At 34.5% G+C, this 21,635-nt stretch overlaps 3 protein-coding genes across 3 annotated transcripts in view; all 3 read right to left on the bottom strand.

Annotated features, from left to right (window-relative positions):
- The window catches only part of LOC133333528 (organic cation transporter protein), a 102,991-nt gene extending 101,833 nt beyond the window's left edge, over window positions 1–1,158 (bottom strand). Inside the window, exons 1-2 of the mRNA XM_061541845.1 lie at window positions 1,015–1,158; window positions 598–853 (exon numbers count right to left, since the gene is read on the bottom strand). Of these exons, the coding sequence (XP_061397829.1) occupies window positions 598–853; window positions 1,015–1,157 (399 nt within the window). The 5' untranslated portion in view covers window position 1,158. The remainder of the gene's footprint in view (window positions 1–597; window positions 854–1,014) is intronic.
- A 3,962-nt stretch (window positions 1,159–5,120) lies between these two features.
- LOC133333527 (uncharacterized protein DDB_G0271670) lies at window positions 5,121–8,827 on the bottom strand. The gene is made up of 5 exons (XM_061541844.1): window positions 7,411–8,827; window positions 5,898–6,179; window positions 5,702–5,838; window positions 5,329–5,336; window positions 5,121–5,199 (listed from the first exon to the last, which is right to left on the bottom strand). The coding sequence occupies exons 1-5, from the start codon at window positions 8,825–8,827 to the stop codon at window positions 5,121–5,123; spliced, it is 1,923 nt and encodes a 640-aa protein (XP_061397828.1).
- Window positions 8,828–15,769: 6,942 nt separating this feature from the next.
- Window positions 15,770–16,446, bottom strand: LOC133333474 (uncharacterized). The gene has a single exon (XM_061541793.1). It carries the CDS (start codon window positions 16,361–16,363, stop codon window positions 15,770–15,772), a length of 594 nt encoding a protein of 197 aa, XP_061397777.1. The 5' UTR covers window positions 16,364–16,446.
- Between the last annotated feature and the right edge of the window lie 5,189 nt (window positions 16,447–21,635).

Here is a 21,635-nt window from a genome sequence, read left to right as displayed (position 1 = left end):
AAAATGCTCTTTAATAAAAAAAATACTTCCTAATAATTTCAGGTTGTCCTTGGAATTCTACGGTCAGCAGAGAAACATTTAGAAAATACGCATCGGTAAGTTTCCAACAAATAATATTAATTACAATTCATTTTGTTAAAAAAAATTAAAATATTATGGAAATTTTCGTCTTTACGACCCACAACAAATCGATGGAACAAATTGTAGTTTAGCAATCCGAAACAATTCATGTTTGAAATAATGAAAAGTGTTTAAAATTTGCTTTTTATTTATTTAAAAAATAAGAATTATCAATAATATTTTATATTTGATTTGAGATTGAAAGCAAACAACAGATGGGTTATGGTTTTAAAATACATTTGAAAATCCCTCTATTAAAAAATCTCCAAAAGACTATGCTTTTATAACAACATAGTTCGGCATTTGTGTTTGAGAATCTTTGGAGATTCTGTAAAAACTTTTCTCTAAAGAATTTTTTTCAATATTTCCGAAAGTATAGACATTTTTTTAACTTAATAAATATCCTATAAGCTAATTTTTCAATAGTTCCGACAGATTTTCTATCAAAATTAATAAATATTTTCTTTTCATACTTACCTCTTGAACAATAGTATTTTCCTCACTATCATAGACCCATGAATTGCAACGTTGTTCGATTTTTTCAAAAAGTTCACGGGGACAGGTGTCTGGTGAAGGCGTCTCACCATTAAAGGTGTCATTTACGCGATAGCGATAACAAGTTTTTGGTGTAAAAACGCCATTCTTGTCGACATCTCCTGGTGTGGCATTTTGTATCCATGTGGGAAACAAATCCAATTCCTCCGTTGCATTTTCACATTCCGGTATGAGACATCTTGAAAAGGAAGAAAAAAAAAATATAAAAATATTAACTAATTACAAAAAACGTTCAATAAAAATCTCTTTATTTCAATATATAATCGGATGTTGTTGTTCTATGGACATTTCTTTATATCAATTTTTTTTGACAATTATGATGAAGAAAACACTACCCACCTGTACGCCGGTGTACCAGCTGTAAAAACATATGAAAGGCTATTGGCTGCTGCAAACATGACCGGTAAACAAATTAGTAAATAATTTGTTTTCTGATAACGACCAAATTCGCCAATTTCTTCTAAAACTTGGTCAAAATCCATGATGTTGGCGGCGGGAAACACAGAAAACCCCAAACAAAAATTCTAATAGCCGTTATAATTCACAACTTTGCGGATACGATCTTGTTGTTCACAATGCAACTGTTATTGACATGTTTTTTTTTTTGTTTGCCGCAGTTAACACTTTATAGCTTGATTATGTTATCTTGTCTATTTGATATTTAATTATATTTTAAATATAGGAATTTACAATGCACTAAACGAAACCGGGAACAAAAAAATGCAATTATTTATTTTTTAAAATTATTATTTAATTGATGGAGCTGCGTTCGTTCACCAATCTGTTGGAAATTGAATTGTTAAATGATTGTCGAGAATCATTATTTGAATCTATTTACGTGCCGTGGCATTCATTTGGGGGCTTTGATGCCTTCTCCGCCGACAACTAAACGTTCTCACACATCAAATGGTATTTAATGCAAGCAAGCTATATGTATGACGTATGATTAATGTTAGATTCTCTCTCAAAATGATCTCTCTCGGATTTTCCAATTAGATCAATGCATTGCATATTTACACCTTTTTAGCCACACATATTGTGGTGGGTGTTTTGGAGAGAGACAAAACTGAGAATTTTACTGTATTATTTATTTTTTTATTTTGAGATTAATAATCGATTTGTTATCGCTCATTGTAGAGATGCCAATGAGTAATTTTGTTCTTTTAAAAACATTTATTTAAATTTTTAATAAAAAGAAACAAAAATGTTTCCTAATGAAAAATAAGAGGTATGTTGTGGTCATTAGAGAATTTCTTCCGCAGAAAAATACCTGACTATTTTATAGAAGGCGACTTTATTTTCCTTTTCGAGCGATTTATACCTTTTCGATGATATCCTACTAGTCTTCTATTTATGAAACTCTATATAAAAAATAATATAAACTGTTGGTTCATCTGACATGCTATTGAAGGGATCATGCTGGTCTTCCCAAAAATTTTTATAAATTGTTGGCTCATTTGACATGCTATTGAAGGAATTTTTATTTGGGAATTTTCGGAACTTCAAACCGGCCTCCTGAACTTCAAACCGTTCTATAATCAGATTTGTTATCACAGTCCCCATTTGCTGCAAAATTTACAAGTACGGCAACAAAACAATTATTTAAAAATTTATTAACCCTAACCCATTTTCACACTAATTAAAAAATATTGTCTTTATTTTGTTGTTTCACAATGTCACAGCGAAAAATTAAAGATGATGTATTGTAATATTTTCCATCTAAACGAGATGTAGTTTTTTCCGATATATAAATATTAAATTGCGTGAAGACATTCCAATTAAAAAAATGACCGATTGATTAGCGCCAATTAGACATGAAACATGCTAATGTCGAATACAATTAAAGTAAACCGAATTAAGTGTAAAATATGATGCATTTAAAAATTAGGATGTAACGTTTTGAAAAATGGAAGTATTAAAACAGAAAATAAAATATTAATTTGGAAACAGAACGATTTTGAGATTACAATTTTTAGTACAACAGATTTACAGCAAGACTATTTTTAGTATACTTTTTTCAGTCGGAAAACAAATTTCTATGGCTCCGAGAATAGATTTTTAAATAGAAAAACTTATAGGTTTTTCATTTAGAAAGAAATCTTCAAATACTTGAATAATTCAGTAGAATTCGTAGTAGAATTCCACCATCCTTCTTCCTTTCACAAACCAAAAGGATAAATGACTGTATCTGACATTTTCCTAAATGTAAAATGTAAAAATCCAAAATTGGCTTTCATTTTTAAGTAATTAAAATCTAAAAATATTGTTATTTAAAAATTACAATTTTGTAATCGCATGGGAAATTAAATAACATAGCACCGGTGTTAGTCTCTTAAATATTTATGTTAACAACATGTTTACATTTTCAAGGCAATCTGTATTTGGCCGCCAATGGCCTTTATTATAAAATATTTGGCATATTACTGTTAAAACCACAACAATAATAGATAACGGAAAAAATTATATAATTTTGATTCGTATTTTTATAAACAAATGTATTACCAGTAACTTTATTTTATACCAAAATTTTACCATCTAACAAATTACTTAGTATATATTTTTAATATTCACATATGTTTCAATTAATTGTTTTGTATTATATTTATATACATTTTTTCTTAGTTTCAAGTGTTAAACTGCTTTCAAAATTTCTTCCTCTTCTTTTGCAATTGCAAATCTTCAACAAAATTTCTTTTTTGTTTTTTTTCCGCAAGTGTCTTATCGCTTTAAATTAAAGTCCGTCGCATACTAAAAAAGTGTGCGATTATCCATGGAAAAAAGTGCAGCGAGCCAGTCAGCCAGCCGGCTAGTTGTTGTTGAGTATACAATTCTCTCTATTGCCAATGTATCGACACTGTATAACAGTTGAGAATATTGGAGTGTATTGATTTGAAATGAAAATTGACCTCTCTGTAACTATGGAGAGAGCTCCCTTGTGCAAAAATATTGCAAAATGTTATCAAATGACATGTTTATAATTTGCTAAAAATTAGCTCCGAAAAAATCTTATTGCGCCGAGAATCGATTTTTAAAAAGAAATCTTCAAATATCAAGGACAGATGTTTTTCTATATACAAAAAAATCTAAAGGAAATAATTTTTTGCTAGAATTTTCTTTCTTGCCCTCCTTTGATCTTTAATGATTTTCAGGCCTTCCGGACTTCAAGTCTTTCTATAATAATAACTTTTTGTATTATATTTCGTGCTCTAAGAAGTATTGGAAATTTTACTCGTCAGAATTTTCTAAGTGTTTGTTGACTAGAAAAGTATACGAAAACACCTAACGTTGGCTGACCAACATCCAAATGTTAATATTCTTATAATTTTATTTTAAGAGAAATGTAGTATATGCGAACGAACATTTACCCCAAGTGACCAATTTTGCATGCAAAATGAGGAATGTATGTCACACAATGTTCGTGTCGTCATGGCCACGCAATAACACAGGTCGATAGAGATTTTTTCTTCACATTTGCACTGAGGGACCTCTGATAGACAGATTTCGTCAACAGATTAGATCAGTTTATAGAATAATATCAGTAATATCACCCAATTTTTAGGGTCTCCTGATGGATGAACTTCAAGTAGGTATAAAAATCGGAAGAAAAATGCTATTTACAATCATTCATAATTTCTGTTATATTGGAAAATAAAATAAGGCAGTGTAATGAGTTTTAAAATTGCTATTTTATATTTGATTTGAGAATGAAAGCAAACAAAGCAAAGGAAAATATGAAAGAATGTGTAATTGTTGTATATAAATGTCATGTGCTTCAAGCATTAAAATTTTTTTAATATTATTTAAAAATTCAAATCCCAATGCTTTTAACAATTGTCGCTTAGTGTAAAAGCACACTATGTTAATGTTATTTAACATTGAGAGCGAGAAAGATAACATAGTCATTAGGGATGACAGATCAATAATTAGTAAAAAAATTATTTATAATTAATAAAAAATAAAATTTATTTATTTTACTAGTTATTTTATTATTTTTATTTTTGCTTATATTAAAAATTTCATATATACAGGCATTAATATACATATATTTAAATTTATAAAAAAAAAATTAAATCACAAAATTTTAGTTTACTTAAATACAGTCGACTTAAGCAGGCTTTAAAGTAACCTAAAAATATGGAAGATCTAATATTTAGATTTGACATTATTTCATAAATTATTGAGACTACACACGAGGGGAATATCTTCTTGTATACTAAGCCCCTGGCGGGAGAAAACTTTTTTCTATTTCAGTTAGAAACGGCCTGTATGTTTTCTCTGTTTCAAAAGTCTTTCGGTTTTCCTAAAGCCGACTGTAAATATGTTCAATAATCGTTGCTTAAATTTGGAGACTTTGACTGCAACAAATTAAATTAATTTCAAAGGCGTTTTGGGCAAAACTTTTACTTCGCCTACAGCATGCACAGCATTTTATTGTCTTTAGGTCTCTACTTGGCCCATTTAACATAATCTCCAAAAACAAAGGGCTTTGTTAAAGTACTGGTATAAGCTGGAATTTGTTTGTTCCTAGAATGGAAATAAAAAAAATTAATATTAAATTTTGGAATAGAAAAAATCGTCAGGCAATAAGGGATAGAAAAATTCTCATATGTTTTTTCCAAAAAAACTTCAAAAGAAACCTTCCAAAGAAAAAACCTTAGTCTCTGAGGATAGATCTTTCATAAGTAACCTTAGAATCAGATGATTAATTTTTTTCTAATAAAAAATCTAAGACACAATGACAGATTGTTTATAAAAAAATTCAGGAGATTTTTCCATACAAAAAATTCCTCAGATACTGAGAACAGATTTTTTCTATTGAAAACCCCAGTTTATAATAACTTGATTTTTCTACAGAAAAAAATCCTCAGGTCCTGAGAACAGTTTTTTCTATATAAAAAATTGTGAGGCCTCTTATTTTTATATAGATTTTTAAAAAAATATTTGTTCAGGGTTCTATCTGAGAGATTTTTTCTATAGACAAAAATTGTTGAGTATTTTTCGTTCAGGTTAATTAAATGACTACTTACATAGATTGTTTCTTAACAAGTAACGTCACGGTCTCCATAATATCTTTAATATTTTTCGTACTACCAAATAGTTTTAGATTCTGGCAAAGACTTTGTATGAATATTGAACCCTTTTCCGTGCGATACGAAACAAAACCTGTAAGATAAATTTTATAAATTAATTAAATAATATTAAAAATTCCATTCAGAACTTACCCTCAAAAGTACTGTAACATTTTAAAATTTCATTAGCACTACCGGGTGGTGTAAACGGGGTAGCATCTGTGTAATAGCCTTTACTCTCCATTGAACCCTTACAGGCTTGTATGAAAAACATTTTTGGTTTATCATTCAAGGTTGTGTTGCGCAATATTGGAAATAGGACATGATCATCGATCGAATAGTGGCCATCTTTGGCGGCAATTTCCTCATGACGATTACCATGGCTTAGGATTACAATAACAAGGCAGGCATATTCGGTAAAGTCTTTGGTTTGAACTAAGGGAGAAGAGAAGAAAGAAAAATCGATTAGGTTAGGTTAAAAATTAAAGTATTTTTATTACTATAGGCTACTTGGGAATAGAACTACTCCTGACCTTAAATTAAATTATTGTATTGACCCCTTTATCCCTCTAGATACATTTTAGCTACTATTTGTAATTAAAAAAGTCACTAGTTTTTTGTTGGGTTTATACCCTAAGCTGGAATTTACTGCCTTCTAATTAGTTTCTCATCTCCCCTACCCTTTTCTTCTTTGCCAATCACCTCTTGACATTTTCCATAATTCTTAAAAATGTGTTTGAATTGTTTAACAACAACCCTCCATAAAATCAACAGAGAACAACTTTCATTATCGATCTCCAATGTGAATCCCCCTTCAAATGGTAAAACAAAAACATTGGATTGTGTTTGGATTTTTTGTTTTTGTTTCACTTTTTATCAGATTCGTTATCATATGTTTTGCTAAAATTTTACGTGTGTTTTTCTGTTGTAGTAGTTGTTGTTGTTCAATTCTAGGAAAACATTTAGAATGTTCGCTACTTGTATTTTTAGACTACTTCTAAACAAATAAAAACAGTAAGAGAAGCAAAATTTATAATAACGGACAAAATTTTATAAAAATAAAAATTTTGGAATTTTTTGAAGTTCAATCACGAAAGAGCATTTTTATAAATTATATTTTTGAGCTCTCTAATATCTGTATGATTTTTTTAAATGTGAAATAAAGAAGTGTAATGTGTTTTAAAATTGATATTTTATATTTGATTTGAAATTGAAAGCAAAAGAAAAACAGATGAACATATTAACGAGTGTGTAATTGAATTGCAGTACGTAAATGTTTCGTGATTGCAATTTTTTAAGGATTTCCAATTTTTTTAAGGATTTTCAAAAAATATTTTTTGAGGTCTTTTATTAAAAAAATAAATAAAATGTTCACAATTGCGATCACTTATGAACCCCACTGTTACTGAAAACGACAAATCCTCCTCATACACCTCTAATCGTGTTATCTTTGTTTGAACACTTGTGCCATTGCATGTGAGTGTGTGTGTCTGTATGTATGACTGTCCAACTTGAATCATAATAATTAATCAAAATCATTTACCCCAGCACCTCAACAAAAATTGATGGTTCGAAAGGGGGTAAACAATAGCCATTTTTTCGATTTTCCAAACTAATTCAACAGATCCGCAAAAAAAATCGAATTGAATTTCAAAATTGTACTTACTTTTTTCAACAGTCTTTTTCACTTTATCCACTTTGGCATTTTCAATAACGGTCACCTTCATTTTATAGAACTCAAATGTTTGGACCAGGGCCTTGACATCTTCGGCACTGCCGATGCGTTCCTCATTGCTGGGATTATCGAAAACGACATTATTGAAAATATAGGCATAGCCGGGTTTTAGACGAGGTCCCGTTTCAATTTTGCCATTCGAAGGCGTTGTTGCTGTTGTTGTAATGGGTCTTGAGTTTAGGAAGGAGCTGCTAAACGAGGGTGAGGTCGTTGTGGTGGTTGTCCTTGGAAAGGAGCTAAATAAAGGAGAGGTAGTTGTTGTGGTGGCGGCTGTCCTTGAAAAGGGTTTGGCATCAGCCTTGGCTGTAGAGGAACTTGGACCACTCCATGAACTAAAAAGTGATCCTGGTTTAGTGGTGGAGGATGTAAGAGTACTACTACTTGGTTTCTGGGTTATTCTACTGCTGCTGCTGATGGATGAGATCGGTTTGGAGGTAGTCGAAAAAGTCAGGGAAGTAGTTGTGCTACTGGGTTTACTGTTACTATTTGAATTTAAAAATGATAATTTCGATGCCGTTGTTTTTCCCAAGGCGGATGTTGTAGAGTATTGTTTATTGCTATAGGGAGAGGTATAGGAACTTGTGCCAGAGGAGGCGGGTTTTTTCAAAGCACCACCTAAAGACGACGAAGAAGAAGATGTTGTTGATGGTGCCGGCAATGCAGGCAACCTGAAAGGCTGGGCATCCCTTGTGGTAAAACTATCTTCACCCATATAATTGCGGGTCAATGGCGAATTGGGTGTCGACAGCTTAAATGTCTTCGGATCCAATTTGATGCGATGCTCCTCTACACGCTGTGTTATGGTACGACCATTTTTCTCCGACACTGTTGTTGTTTGGGTTTTCACCAGTGTCGGTGTTGTTGGTGTTTTAGGGCCATCACCACCACCACTACCTGGCTGTGACTCATAGCTGAAGATAAGACGTGAAACCGGTGAAGCGGCCGTATTCTTAAATTTCGGTGTACTTTTGTTGTTCAGACTATTGATGGAATTTCGTGATGTAGACGGCAAGGCTGGCAGGTTACTGGGCCGATTACGACGCAGCGGAACACTTGAAGTCGTCGACGTTGTTGTGAAAGTTTTTGTTTCGGCTTTTTTATTCATTGCCAGCAGACGCATCATTTCCTCCAGCTCTTGTGGGGTGGGAGTCCGCCTGGTGGTGATTTCCGTAATGCGCGCCGTTTGCCGCGACGTTACCGTCTGTTTGGTCGTTTGAAATGTAATCGTTTTGGCATTATTATTGAAAATCGTTGCATTCTGTGTGGTCGTGTTGCTCGTTTCCGATTGGGCGGATGTGGTCTTGACCTTTGTACGAGGATCTTGTTTTACCAAAGCCTTGCTGTTCATTGTGTTCTCCTGCTCCTCAGAGTCGTCATTGGATTTATTCGATTTTCCCCAACTCCACTTCATCAATGTAGTATTTTTTTCAGAAATTATTTAATAAAATAACCCGCTCTTCTACTTCACAAATCACTTTGAATGTCAAACCAATTAATTTATTTTCTTTTTTTGTTGTTCTAACTTTGTGTGTCTTTTTCTTTTCAATTTACTCAGTTGGTTGTCAGTCACGATCGTTTGTGTTTTGTGTACTACTCCGTTGCTGTCTTGCGAAATACTAAATTGACAACAGAAGAAATTCCCCTTGCTCAATCAGGCAACGACCACCTTTCTTACTCCCACCGAGAGAGAGAGAGTGAGCGAGTCAGTCAATCACAACAAAGGGGGCTTTGGCTGCATTCTCACAGCCAGAAACAGGTATGAAATGACACGCACACACTCACACTCGTTCATCAGATAAAATTTCTGATGTCAAATAACCGTAATTTGGCAAATCAATTAGACCTTCACTGTGGGGTGTGTGTGTCACCCAATTTAGACGGTGATTGTTTGGGGGCAAACTCTCCTTTCTTTCTTTTCTCCCCATTGGACTCTCACTCTCATTGTATGGTGTTTATAAGAGGGGATGAGGAGTCATGAATTTCTTTTATCTAGAATCGTTTATTTCCTCCAATATCTTTGTTGTTGTCAACATTATTACTGCAGTCATTTTGTTGTTGTTGTACTCTCTCTCTTTCACGCTCGCTCACGTTTTTTCTTTGTTTTGTTGGGGAAAACATTGTTTTTATTATTGTTTATTCTGCGAAATCTTCAGCATTGTCACCTATTGATTGCAAATGATTATCGTGGTGTTTATTAAACATGATTTTGTTTGTTTATTTCTTAAAAATAATTTTTGGATTTTTTTTAAATTTTGATGTCTCTAATTTTTCTAAGGATTTTTTTAAAATATTTTTTGAGCTCTCAAACATAGGCTTGTATTAAAAAAATAAATATTTTTGAGATCTCTAATTTTTCCTTGGGTGTGGATTTTGAAAGTGGAAGTGGATTTTTTAAATAATATTTTTCAGGGTTATATTTTTTGTACAGATTTATTTTAAAAAATGTTCTGATGTCTTTCAACTCTTCTATTGGTTTTGTAAAAATATGTTCTGAGATCTCCAATTTTTGTATGGATTTTTTAAAATTATTTTCTGGGGTCTCTAATTTTTCGATGGATTTAAAAAAATATATATTTTATGAGTGTCTAATTTCTCTATGTTTTTTTAATAAAAGAGCGAAGGAAATACAAGAAGTCGCTCATTAAGCAATCTCCATTCAAACACGATACATCGTATCGATCTGATAAGATTGCTCAAGGTAAGGATAAATTACCTAAAGTAGCTCATTAGGCAATCTCCATTCAAACACGATACATCGTATCCGTCTGATAAGATTGTTCAGAGCCGTTTTGCAGTTGTCCAACGTAGCCAACGTTCCATCGTCGACCGGCGAGATTCCTGCTTCAGTAACGCACAACGAGAAATCTGTTATATTGGCGCCCTACGTGGAGCTTGCTACAGTGGCCCACACCGAGGACCCTTTTACATTGACGTCCAACGTGAGACCTGTTTCAGTGACGCCCAACGAGGGGTCCGTTTACATTGACGTCCAACGTGGAACTTGTTTCAGTGACGCCCTACGAGAGGTGTGTTACATTGACGCACAACTTTGGACATCTTCATTGACAGTCAAGGAGAGGTTTTATACAAATAGTTTTTGTGGTCTCTAGTTGTGTTATGGCTTTTTTTTTAATATTTCCAGAGGTCTCTAATTTTTATATGTATTTTTAAAATAATTTTCTGAGGTATCTAATTTTCCAATGAAGTCTTTAATTTCTCTATGAATTTTTAAATAGTTTTTGAGGTGCCTAAAATATGATCTAAAGATCTATTTTCTTTGCTCATAAAAATCCTTTGAATGTGAAGAGAATGTGACAATTACACACCTACACATAAACATTCCCATTACCTAAGCGTGACTGGACGGCGACAATATTTCATTAGGCAATTTACTCCTAATTACAAATTAATCACCTTCAGTTCAAGCGTCTCAGTTCTACAGTTTTAATTATTATCAAAAAAACATTCCCTCTTTTTACTTATTTTCGTTATTATTATTTCAAAGAAGCACCCTAATATACCCACTCTTTATTGCAAAATATTCTCAAGATACACACTCATCCTTTTATTATGCCTACGCATTGTCCCATTTAAATTTCAATTTCCTTAAAAATGCAATATGCAGGCGACACACACCACTCACACCTACACATCAACAACAACACAACAAAATGTAAGTCTCTCTCTCCTTCTCTGGTTGGTGTTACAACACAAAGGGAAAGACGTCTTTTTCATTCCAATTGTCATGATCTTTTTGATGACACACACAGACAGACAAACACCACACCAAATAACCCAAACAACGTCAAGTTCAACGACTTTGTTTGTTGTTTTGTTATTGTTGTTGTTGTGACTGTTGTTATGATGAAATGCATTGTTGTGCTGAGAGACAACAATGGATCGAACTCTCGTGTCAAGCAGCACTCGGGAGTATTTGTGTCATTGTCGTCATTCTTTCAAGGAAATTCCGTTAAGTTTTGTTTTTGCAACAGCAAAAAAGAGGCGCCAAAAATGACGCACTTGTTCTGTTCTTTCGAATTGGAAGAGGTATACTCATCGATTGAAATTAGGGAAATTGTCATTCCATAGGGAACATTTAAATGGAATTATAAAAAAGTGGGCCATCCATCGGCCTGGTAATTGAAAGAAAATCAAATTCTTCGAAGGCAATTAATTTTCGGAAGAAAATATGCAGTTTTGTCGACAAATTAAATTATTTTTCTATAAAATTATTTTTTTCCGCTCTTCATAGATCATTTGAACTTCGTGGAACTGGACATTGTTTTCTTTTTTAGAAGAAATATGCTGACTGTCGGCATAAAATATGCTCCCATTATATAGATCACCAATATTATTTGGATTCCGTTCTATTTATTTTGGGATATTCAATGAAAAAATAATTATTTTTAGATAAATGATCTGATTTTTTTATCATAATGAATCGGAAGTTATGTCGTCAATTCTAAAATATAATATCCATATCCTGCTCATAAAATTTTCCATAACAAAATCTGAAAATGGTTACCCTATGCCATTGATAACCTTACGGATTCTATGTTTGAGATCTTGAAACGACAATTTTGCTTGTTGACGTAGATACTGAGGTAGAAATGAGTCTCAATATAAGTCGGAATCATGTTCATGTATTTCAAGGACTACATAAGCAAAAACACGACACTATTGATGATAGGCCGAACAAACGGCTTGGAGAAGCATTTCAAAAACTACTCTTAAATTTTCAGAGCCTCAGAAGCCACGATTTTGCTTGAAGACTTGTGCGGCAGGGTTCTAAAGAGCCTCGATACAATTCAGGATCATTTTCTTGCATTTCAGGAACCAAATCAGCAAAAACCATGACAAGTTCATGATCGGCCGGATACAAATCTTCAATTTCGATTAATATTTTGACCTAACTCCCATTAAAAGTTCCGCTTCGTTTTCGGTATTTTAAAGGTTCTAGCCGAATTTTCCAGCCAAAGTGACTGTAACTTGGCACTTGGTTCCGCTTCGAATTTGGTATTTTTAAGGTTCTAGAGGAATTTTTCAACCAGAGTGTCTGTAAATTGGCATCCTGGGGTCTTGAGGACTGAAAATATTCAGAAAATCTTTAACATAAGTCCATGTTTTAATTATCTCCGATGTAAGGGTCCCTCCCGTTTTTAGAGTTTTGATAATTCTAGGTGCATTTTCCAATCCAAGTGGCTGTAATTTTGAGTTTCCTCCACTTTGAGGATAAATAACTTTTTTTGCAAAAAATTTTCAATTTCGTTCCATACTCTGACATGGCGCCCAAATGAAGGTCCTTCCCGTTTTAGGGGTTTTAACTGTTATATGTTAATTTTCCAACTCAAGTGGCTGTATTTTAGAGTTTCCGATACTTGGAGGATAAAAAAATTGCAAAAAAATCAATTTAGTTTCATACTTTGACATGGCGCCCAAATGAACGGCGCATTTTACAACACAATTTCCGCTTCTTAGAGGATAAAAAATACAAAAAAAAAAACAATTTAGTTTCATTCTTTGACATGACGCCCAAATGAAGGCCCTTCCGGTTTTAGGGGTTTTCCAAGCGCATTTTCTAACCTAAGTAGCTGTAAAGTGGCATTTACGGTTCTCCGTTTGACATGGTGCCCAAATGAAGGTCTCTTCCGTTTTGACATAACAGCCAATTTTTCTATAATTCGATGCGACAAAGATTCTTCACGTCGAAGCAAATTCTAATTTACAACTTTTTTACAGCTTAAAGCATCAACATCTATTTCTGATGCATCTACCTTGTTAAATCCACCTTCAACTCACCTCTTAGCTGTTATCCTGCTTCCCTTATCCATTTTGCAAACCGAATTCCTTCCTAATTCCAATCCCAAATGGTGTTCCACATGTTAAGCACCATAAATACCACACTAAATTTATCGAACTACATAATCACAAAATCATTTGACAACTGAACTGAAAAATTCCGTATACCAATAAATTCCCGCATAAATTAAGACCTACCTCAAATCGAAAATAAAAAAACCGAAAATCGTTAAGGTAAGTAGGTTAGCGTATGTACGTACCTACATACCAATAAAAATTAAACATACAAATTAATGCGACTGCGTAAAGTACTACAGCTAACTGACCTTAACCTAAATTTAAGGAGGTTTTGTGTTCATTGCCTTCCCTTTTTCAAGTATTTTTCGTGTCCACCCCACCCAGGCCACCTAAGTAAGGTAGTACATTACATAAATAATAATTATTTTTTTAATTGATTTTTTTTGGGCAGTTTGATGACTTTTCACAGAACACCCCCTGCCACTTGTCGTCACTTGGTCACTCTGCATATGAATTTTTAATCGAGAGCCAGTAGCCGGCTGACTGGTCACGCACGTCCCCAAAAAAATAATGCTATTTAAATACGTGCTTGTCATTTCATTGCAAATGATTGACCATTTCTTTGAGTTGTTGTTTTGGAAAAAAACTGTTACACTGTCCACAGGGATTTTGAAAAAAAAAATTGCCAAGATTTCAGAAAAAATATTTTGAATTTTTAATGACCAACCAAAATTTATGAATAGGTGTTTTGATGTTTCAAGAAATATATGTTTGACAAGTCAAATAAATTCCTTGTCCGAAAACAAAATAACAATTTTCACGAATATTTGAAATATCCACGTAAGGGAATAAATTACTCATGATAGGGAAAAAACTCCCTAGGAGAATAAATTTCCCACGAGAAAGATTAAATTATTCACAAATGTGATGAATTCCCCTCTATAGAGGCGAATAGACGAGCTGAAGCGAGTCTTTCATAGACGAGCTGAAGAAAGTCTCTAGATACGAGATGGAGGGTGTCTTTATAGATGAGCTGAAAGTAGTCTCTATAGTAGGGGTGTACAAAGAGAAAATGCTCGGAGAATAAACCGCCATATGAACTGACTTACTAAAAGAGAATTTCTACGAGTATATTGATCCATGTACTAGGGCACTAGATCCCATGCTGGCCCAGCACTACTCTATAGAGACTACTTTCAGCTTTAGGGAGTCTCTATGGAGCTGTTAGGAAGACGAGTATAAAGACGATTGGTAAAGAGTACCTCTAGAGACTGGAGAAACAAGGAGCTGAAGGGAGTCTCTCGAGACAAATCTGTATGCTCCAACTGAAGTAGTCTCTATAGAGACCTCGGAAGCAATGAACTGAAAGGAGTCGTCTGAAGTCAGGTAGTCTCAATAGAGACTCCCTTTAGCCCAATAGAGGTGTAAATGGACTAAAGGGAGTCTCTATAGATGGCCTAAAGCCAAAAAACTCTGTTGTCACTCTGCTATCGAAAAAATGTCTACTACTCCTAGAAGATTGGGAATTAAAAATAGAATATATCGACCCATGGTTGCGCTCCTATTTGGGTATATTGAAGGTTCTAGCCCTATTGTCCAATCAAAGTGTAATTTGACATTCTAAGGGAGAAGAAAAATATTTTTACCGAATGTGACAAGGCTTCCATATTAATGTCCCGCCAGAGATTAGATATTTTGAAGGTTCTAGATGTATTTTCCAACCTATGTGGCTGAAGAGAGTCTCGATAGACGAGCAAAGGCATATGATATAAAGCCGAGCTTTTTCCAAAGAGAGTCTCTACAAGCATGATAAAGGCAGTCTTTTTTGACGATTTAAATTTAGTATCTCAGGAGGCCTGAACAAGGACTATAAGATAGTGTGGAACAGAATTAAATTGAGAGCAAGTGTGTGAGAGCGTAAGTGAGAGATAATCATAAAAAATGACAGACCAAAAGAGAGTACTATTTTGTAGATTAGTGCTTTCAGAGATCGTGTGCTTAAAGAGGTCCCATTGAGGGACTTCTGTCTTTAGAATATCACCATAAGGACCTCTAGCTGTTCAAGACCTCTTCTACTTTTTATAGACCCCTGTTTTAATTTGTATTTTTATATAATAAATTAAACCAAAAATAGATATATTTTTTAAAATAATTTATTTAAACAAATCGTTGTTGTTGTTATTATCACTCCCTAGGCTATCACAAAAACAATAAAAAAATTATAACAAATTAAAAAACAAAAACAAATTATTAATAACAAATAAAGCTTTACAAACTTAGCTACAGGGCGGCTAAGTAGGGAAAGTTACGAAAGGAGGAGGAAGAAATAACAATTCAAGGGGGTGGGTGGGGGATTATGAACATAATTTAAGTTATGGGATATATGTGCGGGGGTCGTGGAGAGGTAGTAGTGTGGTTAAAAAACTATTTACAAATAGACCACAATGTGGGGGTGGGGCGGAGGGATTGTCACTTAGAACTTCTCAGCTGGTGGTCCGTATTGTTCGGCTGGTACAGCTGGTGGTGGTCCGTATTGTTCGGCTGGCTTGTTTTGTTGCTTGTACTTAATGAAGTATACCTCAGGTTTGCTGGGTTCAGTGGGTTGAGGTGTGGGCAATATGATGGGCTGTTGTTCTTCGGGTTTCTTAACCAAGACATAGACCAAAGTCTTGTGTTCATCCTGCACGGGTGGTGGGAGGACTTGACGCACTGGGGCAGGTGGGTTGGGAGCCTTGATGAAGATGATCTTGTAGTGTTTCTTGGGCACAGCAGTTTGGATGGGAGCTGGGGCGGGATACGATTCGGGCTCCTCTGGTGGCACATGTACATAGACGTTCTTAGTTACCAGGGTCTCGGCCACGGGTGGTCCATAGAAAGGAGCTGGAGCACCATAGACGGGTAAAGGTTGAGCTGATGATTGGGTAGGTGGCGGGCCATACTGTTCAGCAGGTTTGGGTGGCAGGTATTCCTTTTGGGGGGCGGGGGGAGGTCCGTAACGGCTTTTGGGAGGCTCAGGGCGAGCGGCAACAATGGCCAGGGTACAGGCTAACACAATGAACAATTTCATTTTGATTTGATTTTTTTGTTTTGGTTAATCCCGAGAATTCGTTGTTTGTTCTGCAATGGGTAGTGATGTTGTGATATCTCTAACCACCTCGTTCGGGGATTATATACTACAACGGAAGTTTGAAAATGTTCAATATTTCTCTACGCATTTGGTTATTACATATTTTTGGTTTGTTTTTGTTATTTTTGTTTTATTATTGTTTTCGTTTTCGATTTCGTTTTGTCGGACACGAGTTGCCAGCCCATCGTGGCTCTGGTGGGGTGGTTGTCTCACCTGTCATGAGAGTCTATTTTTGGGATTTTTTTGATTTTTTGCATAATTTCTCAAATCAAAACTTCGTGGCTATTGATCGATTAATCGCAATACGAGCAATCGCACGAACGAGCAAACGAACGAACGGTGAACACGAACTTTTAGCAAGCTGAGCCAGCCAGCCAGAGCTGCTAATAAAAATGCTCGCCTCGGCTTACGAATAATGTCTGTACGAGTTCGGCATACTAATCGAGTAATCGTTTTAGCAAAACGACAACCGCTAGCCTGTGGCCGGCCGGACCAGATTGATGACAAAATGCAATAACCATTTATGTATGTAAATGACTGCATGCTCGGCTCTCCTGGTCAGCCGGACTGACTGAATTTTGTGTGGGGGGTGGAGGTGTATAAAATTGTTTGTCATTTTTGTTGCCAAAAATGTTAACCGGCTCTCCATAAATGTTGTGTGTGTTGCTGTGTTACAACAAATTATGTAATAATAATTACTGTTGACTTTTTTGTTGTTGTTATCGTTCTTCGTCTTCTTCTCGATAAAACAGCAATGCAAATATTTAATGTTTTTGTTTCTTTCTTTGCTTTAGTTTTGGCAGATTTTTACAGCTCTGCCGTCATGGTGTCAACAATTAATGCCACCGAGTGTGAAAAAGCTTTGGGTTACTTTTGTAATTTTCTTGGCACCTGCAGTGCGGAATATGCCTCGGCTACCAGTGCAATTGTTTAATTTGTCCAGTGTAAACATCAGAAATTAACCTGTCCGATTTGTTGATGTCTTTCTGTCTGTCTTGCGAATCGATAACATCTTGATGTGAGAAATAAGGATAACATCTTGAAGTGGGTTAAATTAGTGGGTCGCACAGTAGTCGGAGAGGTAAACGATTTATACATATCTTAAGGGAGTTGGATCACCATCGACGGGTAAAGGTTGAGCTGATTATTGAGTAGGTCTCAAGCCATAGTGCTCCAAAGATTTGGGTGATAGGTTTTCCTTTTGGGAAGCTGGGAAAGGTCCGTAACAGCGTTTTAATACGTTTTGTCAAGAAGTATGTTACTTTTTAGGAAATCTAAAATTCGTACTTTCAGTCATATCTATCACAAACTAAGCACCCGAAATGCCAAAATACATCCACACTGGTTGAAAATTTGTCTAGAAACCATCAAAAAATCCTGAGATTTTCTACACACGTATTTTTCAATCCTCCTTGGTGAGGAGTCGAGGTCTACCTAAATTTCTGCCTTTCTATGGGACAAGCACCCTGTTGATAACTCAACTCCACATCGAGCCGAAGATCGATGTGGTCATAGTCTTACGGACAGGACTCCTCGTCCAGGCACGTCAGGAAATATGTTCATGATCTAGAGAGAGAGAGAGAGAGAGGTCCAAAGATATAAACGTTAACCCCTAGAACAAGAAGCATATCAAGCAGATCTGAATGGTATTCACACGGACGCAGTCGTTCAGGCAGTAGAGCAATACCCTGTGAATACCATAATCGGCGCAGAGGAGAAGCAGCTTGCCAAACAAACACGAGTAGTCGTAGCTCAACTAAGATCAGGATGGTGCAACCGCCTCAATTCTTATTGGGTATGAATTGACGGCTCGATACTTAGCATATGCCCTGCTTGTAGACTAGGACCACACGACACGTTGCACCCCTTTAACTGTCCAGCTAAGCCGAATAAACATTTTTTTAATTTAGAGATAGGAGAAGCAGTAACAGACAATGAATAACCTATCACATGTATTTTGTTGCTACAACAACAACACCAACCTTTAATCCTATAAAGGCTCCGTTCAGCTCAACCATAAATATTCCCTCAAGTTTACCTTTAGCTTGCCTATAAACCTCCCTTCAGCTCGTCTATGAAAGACTTCCTTCAGCTCGAATAGGTCACCTTTGTTCTTTTTTTAAAGTAATAAAATAGTATTTAAACTTTGAATCCATGTTTTCGGATCTCAAAAACATAATCATAATTTTATTTAAATATTTTCATTACACTTAATATTTTTTTTTTTTTTTGCTTTTACAACATCAGTTTGTTTTTTTTTAATTTTATTTATTTAATACATGCTTACATAATTGCTACATTAGTTGTCTTTGGATTTTGTTTCATTTAAATTTTCAAATAAACATTTTCATCTTTTTTTGTTTAACATTTAAATTCATATATCTTTAGTTGTTACTTAAATACTTTGAGGGGGCGTGGGGCTTTTGTTCGAAATTTCTATTTAAATTTATGACGGTTTAGAAACAAAAAATTATGTCAGGGGGGTCAGGATTTATTTCTGGCTAATTCTAATATATATTTTTTTCATTTTGTGTTAAATAAAAATTATTTTATTTTCATTATTTCATAATTGTATAATTCGCAGGTGTTTAGTTTTATTTTTTATTATATATTTAAATATTTATTTTTGTTTTGTTTTGTATAATATTGTTATAATATTTTGTTAAATGTCTTCATTTGTTTTTTTTATTTTAAATAACTCAGTTCTTTTGCGCATTTTTAGTGCTTTTAGGTTGATTTTGGTTTTTAGTTTTTTTTTTCTTTTTTCTGGGGGCTGTATCTTTCGCCTATGGGTGTATGGGTGTGCGAAATCAACAGCAGGAAAAATAGGTAAAAACTTATTTATATTCTTCTTTAAATGATATTTCTACTTGTTAAGTATGTTTGTTGTTGTGATTTTACACAATTTTTACTAACTACCAAAAATCAATTGGAGACCTGTTTTTTATTGAACCAAGGATTTTGATATTTTTTCTACTATATTTGACAAAATGTTGTGGAGGAGGGTTTACCTCAGCTCTAGAAGCTAAGGACAAATATTTAGGGGTCTCTATCTCAAACATTTATCTATCTCTTATAATATTTCCTTCAAAAAATATTTTTTTAATAATCATCGAATTAAAAACTAATTTTCAGAACATCACTAAAGAAAACTCAGAATCTCAGAAACCCGAAAATTCGCATTTTATTAAAAATAGTTAAATAAAACTGTACCTTATCATTTTTAATACTTCTCTTACATTAAATCTGAGTATTTTTCTACTATCCTCCTGATATATAGAAGTCTTTAAAATAATAATCCATATTCTCAAATTTATACCTCTGGTCCCTTACAAATACTCATCTATAAAGACACCCTGAGCACGTCCATGAACCTCATCATAGAAATCGTCAATAAAGCTCGTCTGTAAAGACTCCCTTCAGATCGTCTATAAAGGCTCCCTTCAGCTCGTCTATGAAAGACTCCCTTCAGATCGTCTATAAAGGCTCCCTTCAGCTCGTCTATGAAAGACTCTCTCTCCAGCTCGTCTATAAAGACTCCCTTCAGCTCCATTCGCTCGTCTAAAACATACCTCCAACAGCTCGTCTGAAAATACCTACAGCTCCTATTTACAATTCGACTATAAATATTTTTACAGCTCGTCTATAGAGACGCACTTTAGCTCGTCAATATTAGTCAAAGATCTATAGGGAGTCTATAGATGGACTGCAGATAATTCTTAGTACTCACTTTTACTTATTTTGAAAGAATACCTTTTGATCGTCTAAAAAGGCTTACTCCAGGCCATCTATAAATCCTACATTCAGCTAATCTATAAAATCTCTCTATAGACTCTCAATACATCGTCCGTTCTTCTATCAAGACTCCCATTCTCCTGTCTCTCAAAACTCCCTTTCGCTAGAAAGACTCCCACCAGATCGTCTATGAAAGACTCTCATCAGCTCGTCTAAGAAAGACTCCCTTCAGCTCGTCAATGAAAGTATCTCTTCAGCTCTTCAATTAAAGAGTCCTATCAGCTCGTCTATAGAGACTCCCTTAACTCACGTTTAAGACTCCCTTCAGCTCGCATTTAAATACTCCCTGCAACTCGTCTAAAAAGACTCATTCAGTTCCAGACTTCCATTCAGCTTCCTCCCGCTCTGCTATAAAAACTACGTTTAACTCGTTCACAAAGGTTCACAAAGATTACCTACAGTTCTCGTGTAATTATTCCCTTCAACTCGTCTATAAAAACTCCCTTTCACTCACCTGGAGATCGTCTAAAGACTAGCTTCACTCAAGACTCAATTTAGCTCGTCCATAAATAAAATCCATTCAGTTCGACATCTATCAATTCTTTTTTCGCCAGAGCATTCATTTTAAGTTTTTCCATCTCATTTCATTGTGATTTTCTCTACCTCTGTTTAGACATGCCTGTTTAGAAAGAATAAACTCTATATTCAGGGTTACAACAATCCCTACTTTGGCTATTTAATCACCTATCAAATGAAATCGTATAGTATAAGTACACCTTATTGTTGAAGCCATTAAACGTCCTTCACACTGAACAAGTTTTAGAAATCTAAAAACTAATTTTTTATGGGAGTAGGGGACAAAATCACATAATTTACACTGTCATCTGAATTGTATATCTGTCAAAATAAATTATGCACTTTCATAATTGTTTTTCATTCAGTTAATTTCAAATTGCTATCATTATGACAGCTCCATCAGCTGACAACTGTTATAATCATTCTGACAGCTCAAATATGGATCAACTGACAACGACAAAAGGTTAAAATGTAAAGTCCGTGAATCAGCTGACTATCATAATAACTGTCATTCTGACACCTCCACCAGCTGACAACTGTTATACAAATTGCTGTTTGGATTTTCCTTAAAGTTATATCCAAATATAAATTATTCTGACAGCTCAAATATGGATCAGCTGACGCCGATAAAAGAATAACATGTGAAGTCAGCAATGCAGCTGACTATCCGATTAACTGTCAAAGTGTATAGTTTCTAATTGAAATCGATGTGCAATGTTGCCAACCATGAGAAATTTACAACAAAAATTTGACAGATTGTCGAAAAAAGAACAGATGTTTTTGTTTTGGTACATCTCTTTATAATTGCATTATGGATTTTCATAAGATTATTTTTAAATTGAAACCGTTTTGACAGCTCAAACGGGGAACAGCTGACTCTCTATTTTGAGTATTCTGAGAT

Source organism: Musca vetustissima, unplaced genomic scaffold, assembly GCF_032173495.1.
Source record: "Musca vetustissima isolate MV318-11 ecotype Yass unplaced genomic scaffold, APGP_CSIRO_Mvet_v1 utg20336, whole genome shotgun sequence".
Lineage (NCBI taxonomy): Eukaryota > Metazoa > Arthropoda > Insecta > Diptera > Muscidae > Musca > Musca vetustissima.
The sequence above is the reverse complement of the archived record's forward strand: the minus strand, read 5'-3'. Positions and strand labels throughout refer to the sequence as shown.